The sequence below is a fragment of the Phocoena sinus genome, chromosome 19, assembly GCF_008692025.1.
Source record: "Phocoena sinus isolate mPhoSin1 chromosome 19, mPhoSin1.pri, whole genome shotgun sequence".
NCBI lineage: Eukaryota > Metazoa > Chordata > Mammalia > Artiodactyla > Phocoenidae > Phocoena > Phocoena sinus.
In genome coordinates this window covers 7,375,063-7,399,450 of record NC_045781.1, presented here as the reverse complement: position 1 = coordinate 7,399,450, position 24,388 = coordinate 7,375,063, and the positions used below count along the sequence as shown (strand labels likewise).

Sequence of the window (24,388 nt, the reverse complement as noted above, 5' to 3'; positions counted from 1 at the left end):
CATGGCCGCTGAGCCTGCGCGTCCGGAGCCTGTGCTCCGCAATGGGAGAGGCCACAACAGTGAGAGGCCCACGTACCGCAAAAACAACAACAACAACAAAAAGAATTCAGGCTTTGGGTTTAATGGGGCTTTATCATGAAAGAATGTGAGGGAAAAGAGGATTTGAGAGCATGAATCTCAGGGAGATACCTTTGGCGGGGAGGGGGCGTCCCCAGGCTGAGGATGGGGCATGGGAGGGCCTCACAGTGAGGGCAGGACTCAGCACCAGGCCTTGGTCCGCAGCAGCAAAGATGCCCAGAGCCCACATGTCATCGAAGCAGCAGGCTGACCACAGAGGGGCAGGGGCCTCAGAGACCGTGCCATGGCCACGTCAGCAGTCACCTGTGTGGGCAGGTGACCTGACACCTTGGCACTGCCTGTGCCCTCAGGACCCAATGCCACTGTGAGAAACCCCAATATGGACAAAAGTTGGATTAAGTGATTACAATACTCGTTTTCTTGTGTTTGGTATATTTTGAAGTATGGAGGTAACCAATATTTTTATTGACATACTACTCCTTTTTGTATATTAAAAAAAATTTTAACACACAATTATTTATGTTCATTTAAATTTTACACCAAACATAGGTGCACTGGTTTAGAAAACATTTCAGTCACATCTCTTTCCTGTTTGCAAATCCTCTCCAAGTATCTTATTTGAATTCCCATTTCTTGGCATACTTACGAAGTTGAACACCTTTCCTTTCACATATTAGTAATATTGTACCTCCCCAGAGCCATTTTGGGCCCCAGTTTACTTCTTAAGTCCTTGATGGTGTCATCATGGTGCGGGGTTAAGGGTAGGGGGATGTTAAAGCAGGAGATTGGGACTTCCCTGGTGGTCCAGTGGTTAAGACTCCGCGCTCCCGATGCAGGGGGCCCGGGTTCAATCCGTGGTCAGGGAACTAGATCCCACGTGCATGCCGCAACTAAGAGTTCACATGCCACAACTAAAAGATCCCGCACGCCACAACGAAGATCCCGCACACAGCAACGAAGATCCTGTGTGCCACAGCTAAGACCTGGCGTAGCCAAATAAAATAAATATTAGAAATAAATAAAATAAATATTATAATAAAATTATAAAATATTATAATTAAATAAATATTAGAAAAATAAAATAGAATGAAAAAACAAACCAAGCAGGAGCAGGGTCTGAAGGGGAGGGGAGCTGGGGAGGGAGGTTCTGTGTTAGCGGTCTATTGCTGTGAAACAATGACCCCAAAACTTATTAGTTTAAAGCAACAACAGGAATTTATCATCGCGTAGAGTTTCTGTGGGTTAGGAATTCAGGAGTGGCTTACCTGAGTGGTTCTGTTTGGGATATCCAGTGAGGTTGCTGTCAGGTGTCGGGTAAGGCCACAGTCATCTGAAAGCTTTACTAGGGCTGGGGATCCACTTCCATGGCTGGCAAATTGTTGCTGGCTCTTGGCTGTTGGTCACATCCTCTTGATGTGGATCTCTTTGGGGCTGCTTGAGTGTCCTTACAGCATGGCGGCTGGATTCCTCCAGAGAGAGAAACCCAAGAGACCAAGGTAGAAACTGCAATGCCCTTTACAACGGAGCCTTACCTTGTCACACAATGTCGCTTCTGTCATATCCTGTCCATCACACAGAGCAGCCTGATTGAATGTGGGAGGGGACTACACAAGGGTATGATACCAGGAGGTGAAGATTATTTCAGGCCATATTGGAAGCTGCTGTATTAGTTTGCTAGAGATGCTGTAGCGAAGTACCACAGATGGGGTGGCTTAAACCACAGACATTTATTATCTCATAGTTCTAGAGGTTTGAAGTTTGAGATCAAGGTGTCGGCAGGGCTGGTTCCTTCTGAGTACTCTTAGGGGATGATCTACTCCGAGCCTCTCTCCTTGGCTTGCAGATGACCACTTCTCTCTATGACTTTACGTCCTCCCTCTGTACGTGTATGTGTCCAGAATTCCTCTTCTTGTAAGGACACCAGTCATAATGAATTAGGGCCCACCTAATGATCTCATTTTAATTTAATTACATCTGTAAACATCCTGTCTCCAAATACAATCACGTTCTGAGGTTCTGGGGGTTAGGACCTCAACATAGGAATTTTTGTGGAGACACAGTTCAGCCCATAACAGCTCCCAGCCTCCATTCCCAGCCCTACCCTCTAGAGTCAGACAGGTTTTACTCCCTTTCCCTTTTTTCCTCCATTCTCTCAGGACCAGCCCCTTCTCAGGATAATTTACCTTAGCCAAGATCTTTTCCCAAATTAACTCTTTGGGAGAGATTCAAGCCAGAAGGATAGAGGAACCTCAGACCTGACCCCTGGCTGTCTGTCGAGTGTAACAACACCATCCGGGACTTCCTTGGCGGTCCAGTGGTTAAGACTCTGCGCTTCCAATGCAGCAGGTGCATTGGAACCAGGTTCAATCCCTGGTTGGGGAACTAAGATACCACATGCCACAGAGCATGGCCAAAAAAAAAAAAAGAAAAAGTGTAACAACATCAGAGTATAGAAGTGGATGGCAACTGTATCTCACATTGCAATAAAATACTCAAGTGCTAGGTCTCTTCCTGTTGCCCCTCCAAATCTCATCTCCAATGTTCTCCCCCTGTTCTGTGCCCTGGGAGGCTGTCTGTTGTTATCTGCCGTGGCCTGAATATTTGTGTCCCCCACAAATTCATATGTTGAAGCCTTAATCTTCAATGTGTTGGTATTTGGAGGTGGGGCCTTTGGGAGGGATTAGGTTGTAACAGTGGGGCCTTTGTAAATGGGATTGGTGCCCTTATAAGAGACATGAGAGAGATGTCTTCTCTCTGCCAACGTTTTATTTTTATAAAGGCAAATGTGCAAGTTGACCAGCCACCAAAATAAATTGCAGTAATTCATTTAACAAACATTTATTGATCTGCAGACCAGGAAGTGGGTTCTCATCAGGAACTGAATCAGCAGGTCTTGGGCTTCTCAGCCTTCAGAACTGGGAGGAAGAAATTTCTGTTGTTTAAGCCACCCAGGTGGGGGTGTTTTTTTTACGGCAGCCCAAACTGGCCAACACAGTATCTGCGAGCTCCCCTGCCCTATGCCTTCCTGTTGGCTTGGGTCAGTGGGATCACAGTCCAGAAATCGGAAGAGGAAGGAGAGTGAAGCTGGGGCATTTATTGTCCCAGATCCATCCCGGCTGATCTAGAGGTGGTAACAGCTCCCCACAGTTGCTAGCCCCTGGGAGCTGTATTGTCTCTCATTGTTTTCCCTACACCCTACCCACATCTTGGTAAACTATCCTATTTAACTCCTCTCATGTCACCTCTTATGAGTGTTCCATCTCCTGCTGGGAGTCTGAGTGATGCCTCCAGGAGTTTGGTACTACACACAGAAATTCCCACGTTGAGTCTGAAATGCCCACATTGCTCTGACGTTGAAACCACTAGCTGAATCTCTGGCCAGCTTAGTGGAATGAGGACTTGTTCTCAGTCAAAATCAAATTGACTCACAGAAAATAACGAAGAGAGGTGACATTTCTCACAGACCCGACTTGGAGGATGAAGATGAAATCTGTGGAGCTGTCAGCACCCATGGGTGGGAAGCTGGGCGCTAGTTCCTTGCACATCTTTTCTTGCACATCCTGGGGACCTTTAGGTGCTGGGGGAAGATTCAGAAGACCCGTGCTCACAGCCACCCTCTCTTGTTACCTCCCAGGAGGTCTGCACCCAGAAAGGGCCCTGCCGGTGGACAGAACAGGCACCAGCTGCCTCCAGGAGCTGAATGGAGTAGCTCGATATACTCTATTGAGCTCTGTTTAACCTAGAAGCTTGGGTGACCCAGCTCTGTTCCCTGTGTTTGAAGAGCCTTGGTGGACAAGGAAGTTTATAGCTTTTATTTTATCAGGGCCAAAGCAGGAACTGGCCAGCCGCCAACAATTACACTAGTTCATTCAAGAAATATTTACTAAGCTCCTTCCTGGATTTGCAAGCCCAAACCAGAAGGTAGCAAGCCCTTCGACACCTTCCCCTTGTTCCTCACCAGAGGGGATACAAGGATGCCCAGAAGGACAGGGACTACTTAGGGTCTCTGAAGACAGAGCTCTCATAGCCCAGCGCTCCAGAGAGCGTCAGCACATCGTGTGCGTTTGTTATGAGTTGAATTGTGAGTTGTGTCCCCCTAAAAGAGATATTGAAATCCTAATTCCCAGCACCTCAGGATGTGACATCTGGGAAAAGGGTCTTTACAGATGTAATTAGTTAAGATGAGGTCGCACTGGAATAGGGTGGGCCCTACTCCAGCACGACAGGTGGCACACAGAACGCCCACGATGACTGAGGTAGAGATTGGCGTTGGGCCTCCGGGAAGGTGAGAGAATAATCTCCTGTTGTTTGAAGCCACCCAGTTTGCGGTACGTGGTTATAGCAGCCCCACGAAACGAACACAACGTTTAATGTGCATTTACTCAACTAATCTCCGGGTCAGTGCTTCTGGCTTAGCACACAAACAGGTTACAGCCAGCATGGGCACGGATGCCTTGGCCCAGGATCTGTGTTCCTGGTCAGAGCCTGGAACCCAGGGGCCATTGAGAGAACAGTGGGGCTGAGTCAAGCAGGGTGGGGCCTGGTTGAACCTGGGAAGCTGCCAGAAGCTACACAGATTTGGTGCAGGAGTGACCTTACAGCGACATCCTTGCTTTGAATTTATGAGTCCCTGAAACACTCAGAGCCCATTAAGATCGCATGAGCGTTACCTTTCCAGAAGAGACTCAGGCTTGTCCAACTATATGCCTGGACTGAACCAACCCAGATGGGGCTGGGTCCCTTGGGTCGCCTCCATGTGTTTATTTCAGCCCAGCCAGAAATAGATTCCTGGATGGGACAACCCTCTTGGGCCGGGGAGGCTGGGTTTGCTAAATAAGGTTCATTTCGCAGCTCAGCTAGAGCGCAGGAGATCCACAGTTTTATTGCTCCCAGGCTCCAGATAAGGCCCCTTCCTCATGGCCACTGAAAGAAAAGCCTCCGCATTCCCTCTTAAGTGCCGCAGCCCTTGGCAACCACCAATCTGCTTTCTGTCTCTATGGACTTGCCTTTTCTGGACATTTCCTACAATATGTGGTTCTCTGGCCAGGCGTTGTTTTAACCCTCAGAGAGGTGAAGTCACTTGCCCAGGATCACACAGCTACTGAGTGTGGGAAGCTGAAATCAGCAGCCCGTGGCCAGAGGGTGTGTGCACTTACCCACAGAGTCATGTGTCCTCTGAGTCAGCGCGTGAAGTACATTCCATCCAGGGCTGAGTGAATGGAGACCTTCCTTGCCACGATTGCTTAACTGGGCGATGAACATGTTCTAAAATGAAAGTAGGGATGGGTGCAGAGCTCTGAATCCATTCCGATTTGGAAGTCACTGATCTCCAAGCCACTCAAAACCATTGAGTTGTGTACTTTATTTATTTTTCTTCCAGTTTTATTGGGACGTAATTGACATACAGCCCTGTATAAATTGTAGATGTACACCAGAATGATTGGATTTACATACATCATGAAGTGATTGTCACGATAAGCTTAGTGAACATCCAGCATCTCATAGAGATACAAAATTGAAGAAATAGAAAAAAAAATTTCTTTTTCCTATGATGAGAACTCTTAGGATTTACTCTCTTTGAACTGTATACTTTAAATGGGTGAATTTTATAGTATGCGAACTATAGCTCAGTAAAGCTGTTTTTTAAAAAACCTAGCTCCTGGCACACATACACATGTAGTGAGTATTAGCCATCATCACACACAAAGCAAAAGGTGCTGGGAATTCCCTGGCGGTCCAGTGGTTAGCACTCTGAGCTTCCACTGCAGGGGACACGGGCTCAATCCCTGGTTGGGGAACTAAGATCCTGTGTGCCACATGGTGTGTCCAAAAAAAAAAAACAAAACCCAAAGCAAAGGGTGCTGTTATGTGTGGGCTTTGGGGCACGGACCAGTGGATTTTCACTTTTACATGAGGGTGTGTTGGTCGTGGTTCAAAGAAAAAACACAGGCTTAAGACTCTCCAGGAAATTATAATTTAGGCTGGGTATTATGTGATATTCAGAGATTACTGTTAATATTTAGATCTAGTAACAGCATGGGGTTTGTTATATATTTTTAAATATTCTCACCGGTCGGAGAAGCACCATGAAATGTTTACAGATTGAATGAGGAAGCCTGGGTGAGGTATAGATGCCCAAGACTGGTAGAGCGTTGAAAACAACAATGGGTATGTGGGCCTTTATTGTACTAGTCTGTCTACTTTTCTGCATGTTGTTAAATTTAAATTCCATAATACAGTTTTTAAAAATTTACCAAGGCTCCTTTTTTTGTGCCAGGGGACCAGCTTAAGAGTGGCCTGGCCTCAGTCCCCACCCCATAGGGCTCTCAGTCAGAGGCCACAGGTAACCTTGGTGATAGAGGCTGGAAGGATGTTGGAAGTGGTCCTTTAGTTTACGCTGAGTATCTCCTGCCCAATGCCGAGCCCGTGGATGGCGGGGCATCCAGGGAGCTTCCAGCGTTTCACCCTCAGCTCTGGATACCCATGCACCTTCCCTGTGGTCACAAGGGAGCATCCTATCCACATACCAATATGCAGCCTTGGGCTCCACGTGCAACCTCCAACTCCACGGTTAATAAGCAAAACATGTCCTGGGCTCAGCTACCTATAAACAAGTTTTACAGCTACGTGCGTGTCTGGCAAAATGTTCAAAAGCCATGGGGCTGCGGGACAATCCTCCATCAAGAAACTTCTGGCATCCCAGGCCCTGGTTATGTAATGAGATAGTAGTATCTACAGGCAGACCCCGTTTTCTTTTTTTTTTCTTTTTTTTTTCAGACCTCGTTTTATTGTGCTTTGCTTTCTTGCACTTCAGCAGATACTGCGATTTTTGCAAGTGTGGCAACTCTGTATCCAGCAAGTCCATCAGCGCCATTTTTCCAATCGCATTTGCTCGCTTCATGTCTCTGTGTCACATTTTGGTAGTTCGCGCCATATTTCAAACTTTTTCATTATTATTATATTTGTTATGGTGATCTGTGATCACTGATCTTTGATGTTATTATTACAAAAAGATTATAACTCGCCGAAGGCTCAGATGATGGTTAACATCGTTTAGCACTAAAGTTTTTTCTTTTTTAATATTTATTTTATTTATTTATTTTGACTGCACCAGGTCTTAGTTGCGGCACGCGGGATCTTCTTTGCGGCACGCGGGACCTCTTTTAGCTGCAGCATATGGATTTCTTAGTTGCAGCATGTGGACTCTCAGTTGCGGCATGCATGCGGGATCTAGTTCCCTGACCACAGATCTAACCTGGACCCCCTGCATTGGGAGCGTGGAGTCTTGCCCACTGGACCACCAGGAAAACCCCAGCACTAAAGTATTTTTAATCGAGCTATGTACATTTTTTAAGACATAACGCTATTGCACACTTAATAGATAGACTACGGTATAGTGTAAACATGATTTTACGTGCACTTGGAAACCAAAAATCTTGTGTGACTCGAGTTATTGCAATATTCGCTTTACTTCAGTGGTCTCGAACCAAACCCTCCATATTTCCAAGGGGTGTCTGTATACATACGTACAGCCGCCACCTAAACACACGCTATAGATACATACATAGAGGCTGGTGGGTAGTTACTGGCTTCCCTTACATTTCATGGACATCAGTCCAGGACACGAAGTTCTGAAAATCCTTTCCTTCCTTCCTCCCTCCCTCCCTCCCTTCCTTCAACAAATATGTATAGAGTACCTACTATCTACCAAGAAATGTCCTTGGCAGTGAGGACACAGTAGGGGGCAAAACAGACAAGCCTCTACCTCTCAGGGAACTGCCACCTTAATGCTGTGTAACAAACCACCCTGAAACAGAACGGCTTCAACTGCAGAATGTATGGTTTCTAAGTTATAGGGATTGACTGGGTGGTCCTTCTCTCCATGAGAGGTCATCTGAGGTCTCTCATGCAGCTGCCTTCAATGGGGAGCTTGGTTGGGACACTTGGGTCCCCTCCATGTGGCCTCCCTCCTGAAGGATAGGTGGGCTTCCTCACAGCATGGCGGCTGCATTTCAAGAGAACACGGATCAGTGTTTGAGGAAGTGCAGAAGGTGTCCGTGCAGGACCCTCTTTAGGGTCAGTACCATTGCAGAGGGGGTTAGACTCACAGTCACTGCTTACTAGTAATGGTCCACCTGCTGGTACCTCTCCCATGGGGCCTCACTGCTTATCCACAGCAATCTTCTGAAGCAGGTGCCAGGCTATTTTTACAGGCCAGGGAAAGTTCGTCTCTCACCCAGAGTCCCCGAGCTTACGTGTGGCACAGTCAGGATTCCAACCTGGGCCCGTGACACGCAGCGTGCCCCTCTTCTGTACTGCTTCCCACTTCTGTGCAGCTAGCCTCGTGCAGTGATGGCCACTTTCAGGTTTGTTAAGTAGGGGTTGGGCTGAAGGATGGCAGGGAGCCAGGGTCCCCGAACATCACATCCTGGGTTCCAATCCCCCTCTGCCCACCTCAGCTGTGGGCTCCCAGGAAGGGCATGAATCCTCTACCTCGGTTTCTCCATCTCTACGGGCAAGAGGTTCACAAGAGTACTCGCTATGTAGGCGTTGGGCACCCCTGCATTTATTCAACACAAACTTTGTTTTTTGAGTTTTATTTTTTCACATCTTTATTGGAGTATAATTGCTTTACAATGTTGTGTTAGTTTCTACTGTATAACAAAGTGAATCAGCTATACATAAACATATATCCCCAGCAATAGGGCTCCTGCGTTCAGGGGCCTACAGCCACTGTAGATATTATGATTCCATTATTATTGTTTCATTATCATTCAAGGTGCAGTATGAATATAAAACAGAGGGTTATGGAGGTTCTTGGTGGCTCAAGAAGTCAGACTAAGCATTTTTTTTTGTTTGTTTTTTTTTTTTTGTTTGTTCCGTGGTTATTTTGCGGTATGCGGGCCTCTCACTGTTGTGGTCTCTCCCGCTGCGGAGCACAGGCTCCGAACGCGCAGGCTCGGAGGCCATGGCTCATGTGGGATCTTCCCGGACTGGGGCACAAACCCGCGTCCCCTGCACCGGCAGGCGGACTCTCAACCACTGCGCCACCAGGGAAGCCCCAGACTAAGCATTTTTTAAAAAATTTTTATTTATTTTTGGCTGTGTTCAGTCTTCTTTGCTGTGCACAGGCTTTCTCTAGTTGTAGCGAGCACGGGCTACTCTTCGTTGTGGTGCGTGATAAGAACATCGCAGTGGCTTCTCTTGCTGCGGAGCGTGGGGTCTAGCGTGCGGGCTTCAGTAGTTGTGGCACGCAGGCTCAGTAGTTGTGGCGCACGGACTTAGTTGCTCCGCGGCATGTGGGATCTTCCCGGAGCAGGGTTGGAACCCCTGTCCCCTGCATTGGCAGGCGGATTCTTAACCACTGCGCCACCAGGGAAGTCCCTTTCTTTGGCTTTTATTTGGCTTATTGTCTATCTCCCCAGTAGAATGTAAACCACATGAGAGCAGACCCTTGTCTGTTTTGTTCACTACTGTGTCTTCAACACCTAGAACAGCACCTGGAACTTAGTAGGCACTCAACAAATACTTGTTGAGTGAATGACTATCACCAGACAACTACATCCTTTCTTGAGCTCATGAGGAATTTTACAGAGCTCTATTCACAGGACCCACCTGACCTAACAATTCTCCATAATCAAGTTTCTTAGGGCAAAGGAATCCACGGAGTCAAGATAATAAGATCATCCTGGTTGGACCTGTCTCTGGTGAGTCCCCATGAAAGACTAAGGAAAGCCAGCTCCGGCAGCCAACACACTACACACATGTACTACCATGAAACAGCCAAAATTTTGAAGTGTGTAAATCAGACAGGATTCAGCCTCCAAAAGGCAGCTCAGGGCGATATTGAGAGCTGGACAAACGGACTGATCGAAAGTCAAATGTAATAAAACTACAGAACATGTAGTAGACAGAAAAATGCCCCTCACCCTCCTGCCCAGATGTCCACATCTCAATCCCTGGACCTTGTGAATATGTCACTTGAAGTGGCAAAAAGGACTGTATCTGTGTGTTTATGAACTGTGTCACAATGAGTCGTGGTCTTAAAAACTGCAAAGAACACAGGCCTAGAAAAGTCACATTGTTGAGGTGTGTGGGCTTTTTTTTTAAAAAAATAAATTTGTTTATTTTATTTATTTTTGGCTGCACTGGGTCTTCGTTGCTGCACGCGGGCTTTCTCTAGGTGCAGAGAGCGGGGGCTTCTCTTGTTGTGGAGCATGGGCTCTAGGCACACGGGCTTCAGTAGCTGCGGCACGCAGGCTCAGTAGTTGTGGCTCGCGGGTTCTAGAGCGCAGGCTCAGTAGTTGTAGTGCACGGACTTAGTTGCTCAGCGGCATGTGGGATCTTCCCAGACCTGGGCTCGAACCCGTGTCCCCTGCATTGGCAGGCAGATTCTCAACCACTGCACCACCAGGGCAGCCCCAAGAAGTCAGACTAACCTTGATACCCAAATTGCAAAGGCACTGGCCAGGCAAGGGCAAGAGAGGATTTGGGTACGAGTGACTTGGATTGAAACCTGCCTCTGTGTCACCTTCTCTGTGTGACCTTGGGCTTTCTCCTTGGCATTCTGAGCTGGGGTGTCTGAAAAGAGCAAAGCAGAAGTCGAAGCGAGACACCTGGCTGCTGAGGCTTGGGGAAGCGTGTGAGGAACTTAACGTCGAGGCCAGGCTGGGCGGAGGAGGGTTAGGGCCAGTGAGATTGATGCCGAAAACTCAGCTTCTGTGCACGGAATCGAATCAAATCTCAGAGACAGAGTTTTGGGTGAAGTATTAGAAAAGAAGAGCTTTATTGCTTTGCCAGGCAAAGGGGGACGCAGTGGGCTTGTGCATCTCAAAACTGTGTGTCCCAACGGGGGGGGGGGGGCATTTGGGTGAGCAGTTTTATAGCAATGGTTCAAGGGCAGGGTTGTTGAGAAGGATTAGGGTGTGTGAAGGGCCTGCACTCCTTTGATCTGGTCTCAGGTGGTCTCCTGATGAGCTTTTCTGGTTCTTTTAATCTGGCCTCAGGTGGTCTTCTCTGGAATGAAGAATGCTAACATCTTCCATTTTGGCTGGGTTTTAGTTCTGTAAACAGCTCAAAGATATTGTTATGTGTATCCCTTGAGGGGGAACCAGGACCCTGCCCCAAGGCTGCACTATTGTTTCTAGACTATTCCTCCCTTGTCTCTGTATCCCCTCCCTTCCCTGATTAGCATCTGTTTGAACCTGCCCTTTGGAAAGGCAGGGAAGGGAACACAGAAAGGCTTTTGTGCCCAGGAGCCCCACAGGCTCCTGCTTGGTTTCAACATCACAACTGATAATGGCAATAATCAATTTGCCACTTTAAAGTATATGATACAGTGATTTTTAGCACACTCATCACCACTATCAAATTCCAGAACATTCCCATTCCCTCAAAAAGAAACCGGTGGGCTTCCCTGGTGGCGCAGTGGTTGAGAGTCCGCCTGCCGATGCAGGGGACGCGGGTTCGAGCCCCGGTCCGGGAAGATCCCACATGCCGCGGAGCGGCTGAGCCCGTGAGCCATGGTCGCTGAGCCTGCGCGTCCGGAGCCGCAGTCGTTCCCTATTCCCTGCCTTCCCCAGCCCCTGACAACCACGAACCTACCTTCTATCCCTCTTGATTTGCCTATTCTGGACATTTTGTATAGATATTCATACACTATGAAGCCACTGGTCATGGTGGGAGTTGTTACACCGCGGAAATTGACAATTGCTACCAAGAAGGGTTTTCTTCTGCAGAGAGCTGGTGCTGCTAAGACAGGAGAGCAGAAGGGTTAAAGACAACAGCTCTCAGATGAGGAGTACTGTCCCCCAGGGGGAATTCTGGGAATCCATGGGGACATTTTTTAGTTGTTAAAGTGGTTTTCCGACACTAGCACAGCACTTAGTGACTGAGGGCCAGGACTACTGAAAGTTACAAGGGGAAGAATCAACCTTCATCCCCATGACTTTTGAACAACCTGTTAGACATTCGTACAGCTGAAAAATCTGTTTATATGTTTCTGAGCCCTGAATCCGCTTTGCATGTATTATAGGTAATTCCACCCACCCCTGCTTCTTTTTTCCACGTCACTGAATCGTTGGAGAAACCGGGTCATTTGTCCTGCAGACTGTGTCCCACTTTCTGGACTTGGTCAATTCCATCCTCGTGGTGTTGATTCACTGGCAACTTCATCCTCCTTCCTCCTATTTTCTGAAAACTGGCAATTACAGTGAGAGGCTTGATAGGATTCAGGTTTTTTTTGGCAAGGGAAGGCTGAGGGGGGCATTTGTAGATGGCGCAGGGACCTCCTGTCACTTCACGGGGTAGAGGTGCTGCTTGTTCCTCTTTCAGTGTTAGGACTGCTAGGGGCTCTGCTGATGCCTGCCCCACCCCTCCCTAGTAAAATTCTTCATCAGTCTTGCGCCTGAGTGTGGCAGCCATAGACAAGCATTGCCTGGACCCATGATACACCATTAATGTTATCGAGTGAATCGGGTCCCGCTGCTCACCGCTTACAAAATCAATACAAACGTTGACAGCAAAGGAAAGGTGCCTTTAATCGGACTGCTGGCAATCTGGGGAGATGGTGGACTCAGTGGCCCCCCGAAAACCACCTGTGCAGATTCTGCCATGAAACTTGTAAGGGAAAGAGGGAAGTAGTCCCAGTTAATCATTGAGATAGGGGGTCAGAGTCGTCACCATCATCCAGCTGTGTGCAGGCTTGTGGACTCTCGGAAACTTCCTCTAGATGTTATCTTTATCACACAGTTCGGTCACACAGTTTGTTCAGGAGATTACTGAAGGGGAAGCTGGGGGAGAGACCTGGTCATCTGTTAATTCTTCATTTCTACTTCTTTGATCCACGGAAAGAACCAACAAGTCAGGCAGAGTATTATGCGATTAAAAGATGTGAAAGGTGTACTTGGGCTGGAGATGAGTTGAGCATGAATATGCCTGGTTTAAAAATTAATTATAATATAGCTTTGCTAAAGTGACAGAGAAGGGCTTCCCCGGTGGCGCAGTGGTTAAGAATCCGCCTGCCAATGCAGGGGTCACGGGTTCGAGCCCTGGCCCGGGAAGATCCCCACATGCCGCGGGGCTACTAAGCCCGTGCGCCACAACTACTGAGCCTGCGCTCTAGAACCCGCGGGCCACAACTACTGAAGCCCGTGTGCGCCACAACTAGTGAAGCCCGCGCGCCTAGAGCTGGTGCTCTGCAACAAGAGAAGCCACTGCAATGAGAAGCCCGTGCACCGCAACGAAGAGTAGCCCCCTGCTCGCTGCAACTAGAGAAAGCCCACGCACAGCAACAAAGACCCAACACCACCAAAGATAAATAAATAAAATAGATAAATTAAAATAAAAGAGTAAAGTGAGAGGGAAAGGGGCTGAGGGTAGTTTCCTGCAAAATGCTTTCTCACACCTGGACCCATAACATACCATTAAGAGATGCCAAACGGTCGTTTCCTAAGGGAATCTTTGTTGAAATATGGGAAACTGAGAAGCGTTGCTACTTGCCAAGTGTTTTCCAAGATTCCGTCCTGCCTGGTTTCATATTCCAGCTTCTCCAACTCTCTAGCCATGTGGCCTTGGGCAAGTTACTTCGCCTCTCTGTGTCCCGGTTTTCCTCGCTGTACCATTAGAGGGTGCCCCTCTCAAGGAATTGTGAAGATGGGATGAGTTTGGTTGGCCAGGTAAGTGCTAACAGTTGTTTGCCAAGCTAAATAAATGTAGGACGCTGAGACGACTGAGCCGGGAAGAGCCGGGCCCAGCAGAACTCTGTTCCCCCTCCCCAAGGCAGCCTTCCGGGCCAGAGTCCTGGTAGCGCCCAGGGAAGAGGGAGGGGCTCCGGGCTCACCTGGCTCCAGCTCCCGCCTCCCTCAGGCTCCGGGTAGATCCTGGGCGGGTTTCGGCCACAGGTGCTGGAAGGTTCTTCGGGAGATTCTGATTGAGAAGTCAACCCGAGGGAACGGAATGCACTGAGCTGCTCGCGGAGCCACTTTGTCGTCCAGGCAGAACCAGGTGAGAGATGGCGACTGGGAGTTCTCCCTGCACCTGCAGCACGCTTGTGTTCACACACACACACACACACACACACACACACACACACACACACACGACAGAGAGCTGGGAAGAGACTTGATCCCAGGGATTCAGCGGCAAGTGGAGACTCAGTTCGCCGGGGGGGTCTCCGGAAGCAGAGGGTCCATCCCTCCCAGCCCAGGCGCCCACCGCCTCTGCCCCCCAGCACACCGGCCACCTGACCTCTCCGTCAGCCCCCAAGCCAGCCGCCCTCCTCGGCTCCCATCACCTTCCTTCCTGGCAAATCTATTACTTGACTTCACCCCCATCCCCTCTGTCACCACCCCTCTCCCCTGCCCCACCGAAGGCCACCAGCTCCCTCCCTCCCTCCTGTCACCCGGTTCCCCGGAACCGAGGCAAACTGAGAACGAAAGGCCAGGATGCAGTAACTGGAATGTGCTGGTCCCACACGGTAGGCTGCTCGCCGACCCCTGAGAGACGGACGGCAGGACCCTGGTCAGAGAGTCCGGGCTGCAGGCTCCAGCCCCAGGCAAGCCCCCCGCCGGGGAGGTGAGCGGATCCCTGACTCCCTGGATTCTATCCTAAGTCACCGTTTCAGTTCTAGGCCGAGCAGAACGCTGGGGATTTCAAAGTGGTAGCCTCACGTTGTTGTCTTAAGCTCTTCCTCAGCGCTGTGATTATAGGGTGAATTTCGGTGACGGGGATGGACAGGGCAAAGCTGCTCGTGCCCGGCGGCGTGGGTGTGGAGGTGATTCTGCAGCTGGGCGGGGACTGAGCTCAAGGAATCGGACACGCAAATTACAGGGTGTGATGGGACTGGGTTTCAGGTTGGGGAGAGTCGGGGTTTTGAGCAGAGGAGCCGGTAGGGTGAGCTCTCACGTGGGGACAGATGGTGGGGGGAGGGGAGGCACGGAGGCTCCGGCCAGACTCCAAGAGGGGAGGGGATGAGGCCAGGCCTGGGACAGAGGGAAGTGGATGAGAATGAGAGTCTAAAAGAAGCTATCAGCAGATTTGGGGGGCCCCACTTTTCTGAGGGACTTGGAGGCAGAATCCCCCTGCCAAGTTAGGGCAACCCCTCACGGGATGACTCCCAGGGGACCGGGCCGGGAGGGGGGGAGAGCGAGGGACCTTGACTCCTCCTCTCACCCCTCCCTGAAGGGTGTGATGTAGCTGGAAGGACTGAGGGCAGGTAAGGAGATGGACTTCCTGACCTCAGAGGACTGAAGGGAAAGGCAGAATCCTCCCCTTTGTCAGAAGCTGTGCAGCCTTAGATTCTGACTGCAGCTGTCGGCTTTCCCCAAGAGCTCACCTCCAATGACCCCGACGATGTCAGGAGGTGCTGATTTCCAGGTCTCCTCCACCCACCCACCCCCACCCCCCGCAGCCCTGGCCTTTCCCCAAGCCTGCCACTCACCCGCTCTCTGACCGGTCTCTGAGCCCCAGTTTCCTTAGCTTTTAAATTGGTGTGTTTATGATCTCAAGATTGTTGTTAAAATTCAGCAAGATAACTGAACTAGGAGGAAGGAGAGTACGACGACAGCAGACAGGACGTTTGGTTCGAGCCCGACATAAATGTGAGTTTGGGGTATTCCCGCTCCAGATGAAAGGAACAGCCCGTGTGGTCCAGCATTCACTCCACAGCCCTGCAGAGAGGTGCTGTTATTATATTATATTATCCCCACTTTTTGGATGATGACACTGAGAGGCCCTTGGTCAAGGTCACACAGCTAATCAGAGACTCTTGCCACACCCCACAGAGCTTCTCTCCAAACCTAAATCTTTCAAAACTTCGCAGCGTGGCCCCCTACTCCCAGACACTGGGTTTCACCCTGTGAGCCTCTCCCCACCTCTTCCTCTTCTCCCTGAAGCCTCGGTCAAGGTCATGGGGTCGAGTTCTGGAGGCCAGTGAGGCTCCTCAGCAGTGGCCAATCCCCCTTCCTGGGTGGGGAGGGGAGAAGCAACCAGGAAGACTGAGAGACATTGTTCTAGAACATTCTGCATTTCCTTTTACCTGGTCTTTCTGTCTGCTGTAAACAAATTTCAAAGGAACATTCAGGGGCACCCACTGCCGGTCCAGAATTGAAGAGGTTTGATTGTGAAAGTCTGTGCTTTTAATATTCATTTTTTTTAACCTACTAGGTGCTGGGAAATGGAGACCAAAAAAAAACAAGGGGGGGGATATAGGAAAATGAATGAGGCAGGGAGATGCTGGCAGAGACTCACTGAGGAGGGAGAAAAAAAAAAATGGGGCCAGACAGGGACTGCATTCTTACCGCGTGTATTTCCTGAGCACCTGCTATGTGCCGAGCCCAGCTTCCGAGGGCTGTAGGGGACACACAGGGGACAAGATGGACACTGTCCCTTCCTTCACAGGAGGAACTGTGTAATAAAGACACTGAGACTGAGAGATCTCAAAAGGGACTGACCTAGAGAGAGAGAGAGAGAGAGAGAGTTGGGGCAGAGCAGGGGCTGGAGGTGGGACCCAGTCGAGGAAGATCCATCCTGCCCTGCGGCCTTTTTCTCTCTCCCTCTCTGCCTCTCCCTCTGTCTCTTCTGTTGTCATTCTATTCCTGTCTCTGTTTCTTTCTGTGTTTCTCTTTCCCTGCCTCCATCTTTCTCTCTCTCAGTCTCTTTTTGTCTCTCTCTGTCTCTCTCTCTCTGTCCCTGTTTTTTTCTCCATTTCTTTCTACTTCCCTTTCTCTTTTCCTGTCTTTTTCCATCTCTCTCTCCCTTCCTTCCTTCTCTCTCTCCCTTCCTTCCCTCCATCCTTCTGCCTTCCTACAAGCATCCCCCTTGGCCCCCGTTGTTCCATGTCCCGAGCTCGGCAAATCTGGAGCCAGACAGAGGCTCCAAGTCTTCTCCTTGCCCTTCAAGCTGGAGGAGGGAAGAGAAAACCGTGGTGGGGAGAAGGCAGAGGCCACTCCACAAGGAGCTTTCCTCCTCCTCCCTCGATGCTCTCTCTTCCTTCCTCCAGCTTTCCAGTCCTCAGAGGGTTCCTCTCCCCCGTCAGGGGCAGAGTCTGAGGAATCCTGTGGGGACCTGGACCCAAATGAAAGTGCTGTCCTCTCCAAGTCACCGAGTCAAGTACATTCCATGCAGGGCTGAGTGAGTGGAGGCTTCACTTTCAGTGGCCTTGAGAAAGCGGCCTTATCTGGAGCTTGTGGTCAATAAGGCTGAGACTTTCGTGAGCCAAAACCGAGCTTTGAACTAAACCTTATTCACCAAACCCAGCCTCCCTGGCTCCTTCGTTTCAATGCGGAAGGGGCTAGAGGAGGTTGTACCACCCAGAAGTCTATTTCTGGTTGTGTTCAACACCTGGGGACACCCAAAGGTCCCACACCCCCAGGTGAGTTGGTTCAATTCAAATCCAGGCATCTAGTTGACAAGGCTGAGTCTTTCTGGAAAGAGAACCCTCCTGTGATCTTAATGGACTCGGAGGGTTTCGGAGACCTATAGATCAGAAGCAGGGATGTTGCTACATTAGGTCTCGTGCTAACTTTTCTCAACCATAATGAACCCTAAAGGACCACACCGGCATAGCTTCTGGAAGCTTCCCAGCTTCAATCAGGTCACAGCTAGCTTGATTTAGCCCCAGTGTTCTCTTCTTAATGGCCATTAGGTTCAACAGTTTGACCAGGAACACAAGCTCTAGACCAAATCAAACAGAAACCTTTATCTCTAACCTACTTTGGTGCAGAGCTTCCAGGATATGCTGCGATTAAAGCCTGCTCGGGAGGAAGGGATTTTTTTTTTAACCTGGGTGGGAACCTCATATTCACAGAGAAGGAGGAGGGAAGACTTTGGAAGAGCTGAGAGAACAGAAAGCCATCTTTCCTGGGACTCCTCCCAGATATCGGCATTCCCATTCACTCAGAGTCCAAGCTTGCTGAGTCGGTGGCCAGACCTGGACTTCCCCTGCAGCGACATGTGTCGGTCCAGCCTAGACTGCTGAAGGACAAAGCCCCTCAATCATTTCTAGATGGGGTCTTAGCAACAGTAAGGTGTTAACTGTGATGACGTTAAGTAAGGATTCTTCTGCTTTTCCTTGCTGCCTTCTAGCCACGTAATGGGGAGTCAGAACCAATTCGTTTCCTACTTTTCTTTACTTATGCTCTGCAACCTCATCCTTTCGGGGCCTTTGATTTGTTCTAAACAATCTCAGCCAATAGCTTAATTAACTGCTTCACTCTACAAACCACTGCGTCAAGATTTATGACCCAAGATGGGGAATCCTCAATGCCCTGGACCTCCTATAATGATGTCGCAGGAGAATGTGGTGTGAGAGGATTGTCATGTCCCAGGTCTCGGGTGAGTCTCTGGGACGGGCCACCAAGGGAGGGTCCTTGGCTTTGCACAGGAAAGAATTCAAGAGCAGGCCATAGTAAAGTGAAAGCAAGTTTATTTAGAGAGATACACGTTCCATAGGTAGAATGCAGACCATCTCAGAAGATGAGAGTGGCCCCAAGATATGGGGTGGTTAGTTTTTATGGGCTGGGAAATTTCACAGGCTAAGAAGTGGGAGGATTATTCCACCTATTTTGGAGAAGGGACAGAGATTTCTAGGAACTGGACCATCGCCTGCTTTTTGGGCTTTTATGGTCAGCCTCGGAACTGTCGTGGCCCCTGTGGGTGTGTCATTTTGCATATGCTAATGTATTACAATGAGCATAGAATGAGGCTCAGGGTCTACTGGAAGTTGAATCTTCCGCCATCTTGGACCTAAGTGGTTCTAACCGTTTGTTTGTTTGTTTTTTGCGGTACGCGGGCCTCTCACTGCCGTGGCCTCTCCCGTTGCAGAGCACAGGCTCCGGATGCGCAGGCTCAGCAGGCCCAGCCACTCCGCGGCACGCGGGATCCTCCCGGACCGGGGCACGAACCCGTGTCCCCTGCATTGGCAGGCGGACTCTCAACCACTGTGCCACCAGAGAAGCCCCTAACCAGTTTTTGTCACACCCTGTTTTTCTCAATGGCTGTGTCATTCTTTAAGGGTGTGCCCTGCCCCCTTCCCTCCTGTCTCAATACCATAGTGAGTCCCATGTGTTTTCAGGAGGCCTGTTCTATGCAACCACCCTAACTCCTGGAACTAGCTTCTGCTGTAACCAGAGTTGAAAGGAACAGGTTGTATTGTTCAAATATAAGCAGATTTTCTGGGATTTCTTGATCAGTAGTTGAAGTTCCTTTGAGGTGTCTGCACATCTCTTCAGGTATCTTCTGGTTACTGGCTTCCTGTGCTTCAGCCTGCAACTGATAATGTGCCAGCCACACCTACCCCTACTCTCCCTTTCAAGATTACCTGCTGTGGTGTCACAGAATGGCCTTCGGTCTTTGTCCCCAGTTCCTGGCACATAACACCTAATATCCTTGGCATTTTCTCATTGATAAGTGATAGGACTTGATGAGGCGACTGTTGCCAGCCCTCTAGATGGCTTCAGGATGGAAGTTGGTCAGCAGAAAGACCAAGCCTTCATTAGAAGATTGGCACTTTTCAGCTCTGAGGAGGGGAGACGGACCAGAGATTGAGCAAATCACCAGTGGCCAAATGATTTAATCAATCGCACCTACATAATGATACCTCCACAAAACCCCTAAACAGTGGGTTTCAGGAAGCCTCTGAGTTAGCAAACGTGAGCTAGGAGGGTGTTCTACCCCAACGCCAAGGGGACAGAAGCCCTGTGCTCAGACCCTCTGGACTTCCTCCTGTGGGCCTCTTCTGACTACTCGTTTGTCTCCCTTATAATTAACTAGTAAACATAAGTAAAGTGTCTTCCTGAGTTCCATGAGCCATTCTAGCAAATTATTAAGCCTGGTAGTTTCCTGGTCATGGGAATCCCCGATCTGTGACTGGTCAGTCAGAGTATGAATGGCCCTGGACTTGAGACTGGTGTCTGAGGTTGGAGGCAGTCTTCTGGAGCTGAACTGTTTCACTTGTGGGATCTGATACTAAAGTCCAGGAAGACAGTGTCAGATTTGACTTGAATTGTTGGACACCCAAATGGCATCAGGAGGAAAAAACTCTCACCTACCAACTGCCTTCTGAGCCTTTTAATAAAAATACTCAAAAGAGTGAATTGGGGGCTTCCCTGGTGGCGCAGTGGTTGAGAGTCCGCCTGCCGATGCAGGGGTCATGGGTTTGTGCCCCGGTCCGGGAAGATCCCACATGCTGCGGAGTGGCTGGGCCCGTGAGCCATGGCTGCTGAGCCTGTGCATCCGGAGCCTGTGCTCTGCAACGGGAGAGGCCACAACAGTGAGAGGCCCACGTACCGAAAAAAAAAAAAAAAAAAAAAAAAAAAAAGAGTGAATTGGCCAACTCGCCTTTTAGAGCCAGCCTACACTTGTCAAGACCTTAACCAAGGAAAGGAGAAGCCACTGTGGAGCCAGGCATCTATCTCAAGTTCAGTCATCTCTGGCCAGGAGGGTGGACAGGTCAAGCTCTTGATGAGCAGGGCAATTTCCCATCAAAGGGGATATAGATAGGCAGGGCATGCAGAGATGGACATCTCTAGAAACTGGATCCCGGGCTTCCCTGGTGGTGCAGTGGTGGAGAATCCGCCTGCCAATGCAGGGGACACGGGTTCAATCCCTGGTCTGGGAAGAACCCACATGCCACAGAGCAACTAAGCCGGAGCGCCACAACTACTGAAGCCCGCGCGCCTAGAGCCCGTGCTCCGCAACAAGAGAAGCCACCGCAAAGAGTAGCCCCTGCTCGCTGCAACTAGGGAAAGCCTGTGCACAGCAACGAAGACCCAACACAGCCAAAAAAATAAAAACAAATAAATAAATTTATAAAAACAGAAAGAAACTGGATCCCCAGTAAATAGTAGGTTCGTACACTTGAACTCATTATATATAGACAGCCACACACGTATACTTACAGTCTATAAACACCCACATTTCAACATACAGTGTGTATACACGTAATGTATGCATAGCGTCACGTATACACACATGCTATTTGTACACCGTCACCTACACAGCATATATGCAGTACACACCCCTATATGTACACAATACAGTTATCACTCAGAGATATTTTGAGTTTGCTTTCAGACCACCATGATACAGCGAATATTACAACAAAGTCACACAATTTTTTTTGGTTTCCCAGTGCATATAAAAGTTGTGTTTGGGCTTCCCTGGTGGCGCAGTGGTTGAGAGTCCGCCTGCCGATGCAGGGGACGCGGGTTTGTGCCCCGGTCCGGGAAGATCCCACGTGCTGCGGAGCGGCTGGGCCCGTGAGCCATGGCCGCTGAGCCTGCGCATCCGGAGCCTGTGCTCCGCAACAGGAGAGGCCCCAACAGTGAGAGGCCCGCGTACCGCAAAAAAAAAAAAAAAAAAAAAAAAAAAAAAAAAAGTTGTGTTTACCCTGTACTGTAGCCTATTAAATGTGCAATAGCTTTTTATCTAAAAAAATCCAATGTACATACCTTAATTAAAAACACCTGATTTAAAAAAAAGAAAAGACCTGGTGAATGAAAAATAAATACTGTATTAGAGTAAAAAAAACAACAACAAAATACCTGATTGCAGGGCTTCCCCGATGGCCCAGTGGTTAAGACTGTGCTGCTCCTGCAGGGGGCGCAGGTTCCATCCCTGGTGGGGGAAGTGAGATCCCACATGCCATGCGCTGTGGCCAAAGGATTAAAAAAAAAGAAAAAAACGTCATCAGTCTAGACACTTAAGATCTGCATACTTTATGTGTGAAATAAAAATTTAAAAAAAACGCCTGATTGCTAAAAAATGCTAACCATCATCTGAAAATGCAGGCTTGCCACAAACCTTCAATTTGTAAAGAATGCAGTATCTGCGAAGCGCAATGGAATCAGGTGTGCCTGTACGTACACAACCGTACAGTACAATGTACACGTGTCCATTCACCTGCACACAATTCCACACTCACATACGTACACAGCATGTAAATACCCATATCTGCTCATACAACGCACACGCCATGGGTGTCTATATACACACGGGGCATATACACATGTAAACATGCACATATGAGTCCAGTGGAGACACAGCCACATAACACACACTCCAGAGCTGTACCTGCATACGTGTAACCCGAGTATTCACACTCATTTCCATGCACATGCAAAGCAGATCCACACGTACATACGTCCACGCAACGTCTGCCCGGACAACTGCGCCGCCAGCTTCATGCACTAGCCCAGGGCCTCCGTCCCCTGAGCTAACCGTTTCCTGCTCTCCCTCTCCTAACAGCCATGCTCAGCACACAGGCACCTTTCTTCTTCCCCACGGCCCCCTTCATCCTCTTTGTCTTCACGGCTTCCACCGTATTTCACCTTCAGCAGAGGCTAGCGAAGATTCAGCCCACGTGGGAGTTACAGACGCTGGAGCCAGCAACCGAGGAATCTCCCTCGAGCCCCCAGAGGAGCCCCCGGCCAAAGGGCATGTGGACGATCAATGTCATAGGCCGCCTGGGGAACCAGATGGGGGAGTACGCCACCCTGTACGCCCTGGCCAAGATGAATGGGCGGCCGGCCTTCATCCCGCCCCAGATGCACAGCACGCTGGCCCCCATCTTCAGAATCACCCTCCCCGTCCTGCACGACACCACGGCCAGAAGGATCCCCTGGCAGAACTACCCACTGAACGACTGGATGGAAGAGCGGTACCGACACATCCCGGGAGAGTACGTGCGCCTCACCGGCTACCCCTGCTCTTGGACCTTCTACCACCACCTCCGCGCCGAGATCCTCCAGGAGTTCACCCTGCACGACCACGTGCGCGAGGAGGCCCAGAATTTTCTGCGGGGTCTGCAGGTGAATGGGAGCCGGCCGAGCACCTACGTAGGAGTCCACGTGCGCCGGGGGGACTACGTCCACGTTATGCCCAACGTGTGGAAGGGCGTGGTGGCCGACCGGGGCTACCTGCAGCAGGCCCTGGACTGGTTCCGGGCTCGCTACCGCTCCCCCATCTTCGTGGTCACCAGCAACGGCATGGCCTGGTGTCGGGAAAACATTGAGGCCTCCCGTGGGGATGTGGTCTTTGCCGGCAATGGCATTGAGGGCTCACCCGCCAAGGACTTTGCATTGCTCACGCAATGTAATCACACCATCATGACCATTGGGACGTTTGGGATCTGGGCCGCCTACCTCGCAGGTGGAGAGACCATCTACCTGGCCAATTATACCCTCCCAGACTCTCCCTTCCTCAAAGTCTTTAAGCCAGAGGCAGCCTTCCTGCCAGATTGGACTGGGATCGCGGCAGACCTGTCCCCACTCCTCAAGCACTGATGTTAGCTGGTCCTCAGCACTCCATTCCCCTTTTCTGGATCCCCCAAGATCTGTTCCAAGGTATGAGAAGCACATTATTACATGTTCCAGAACACTGCCCTCTTGTACCATAATGCTTCAGGCTGCAAGTAACAGAAGTCCCAACTAACTTGTTTAAATAACATGTTCATGTGTCTCACACAACAGGACCAGAGGTGGCACATCTCCAGGGTTAATTTAGCAGCTCAACCAGACCCCAGTTCTGGGACTTCCCTGGTGGCGCAGTGGTTAGGGGTCTGCCTACCAATGCAGGGGACATGGGTTCGAGCCCTGGTCCAGGAAAATCCCACATGCTGCTGGAGCAGCTAAGCCAGTGCACCACAACTACTGGGCTTGTGCTCTAGAGCCTGCGAGCCACAACTACTGAAGCCTGCACGCCTAGAGTCCGTGCTCCGCAACGAGAAGCCACCACAATGAGAAGCCCACGCATGACAGCAAAGAGTAGCCCCTGCTCACCACAACCAGAGAAAGCCCATGCACAGCAACGAAGACCTAAAGCAGCCAAAAATAAGTAAATAAAATAAATATTTTTTAAAATAAAAATAAGTCAAAAAAAAAGACCCCAGTTCTATCCATCTTGTTGAGCTGCCATAATCTCTTAAATCAGCTCCCACATGCTCCCCGTGGTCCCAAGAAAGCTGCCACATAGTCAGGTGTCACACAGACATCCTTTTCCCAAGGCAGCAAAGAGGTTTGTTCTTATCTTAGGTCCCTTCTGAAGAGTGTGGGAAACCTTCCAAATCCTCCAGCAACTGGCCCCACGTCTCACTGACCAGAACTGTGTCACATGCCCCCTGACCCCCTTGTAAGGCATGGTGAACGAGAGCCTGGGATTGACTTCAGATCAATAAATCTTTGCCCCCTGCAGCTGGGGAGTTGATCAGCTTCCTCTGAAGGACATGGTGGCTTGCAGTAAGAAAATTGGGGTGCTCTTACCAAGGAAGAAGGGAGGAATGTCTGTAGGGTGCAAAACAGGGAAGCCCTGGATT

General features: G+C 49.8%; 1 protein-coding gene and 1 long non-coding RNA gene across 3 annotated transcripts; one reads left to right on the top strand and one right to left on the bottom strand.

The window, feature by feature from the left end:
* Positions 1 to 1,005: 1,005 nt before the first annotated feature.
* LOC116744532 lies at positions 1,006 to 21,647 on the bottom strand. The gene is made up of 4 exons (XR_004347081.1): positions 21,621 to 21,647; positions 5,235 to 5,343; positions 1,344 to 1,545; positions 1,006 to 1,061 (listed from the first exon to the last, which is right to left on the bottom strand). It is a non-coding gene; the product is annotated as an uncharacterized LOC116744532 (long non-coding RNA).
* On the top strand, positions 13,854 to 23,672 carry FUT2 (fucosyltransferase 2). Of its 2 annotated transcripts, XM_032614382.1 has the most exons (3): positions 13,854 to 14,082; positions 15,556 to 15,677; positions 22,324 to 23,672. In XM_032614382.1, exons 2-3 carry the CDS (start codon positions 15,575 to 15,577, stop codon positions 23,358 to 23,360), a joined length of 1,140 nt encoding a protein of 379 aa, XP_032470273.1. In that variant the 5' UTR covers positions 13,854 to 14,082; positions 15,556 to 15,574; the 3' UTR covers positions 23,361 to 23,672. The 2 variants fall into 2 exon arrangements, with proteins under 2 accessions (XP_032470273.1, XP_032470274.1); XM_032614383.1 differs by lacking the exon at positions 15,556 to 15,677 and having other exon boundaries at positions 13,855 to 14,082; positions 22,324 to 23,538.
* Positions 23,673 to 24,388: the final 716 nt, after the last annotated feature.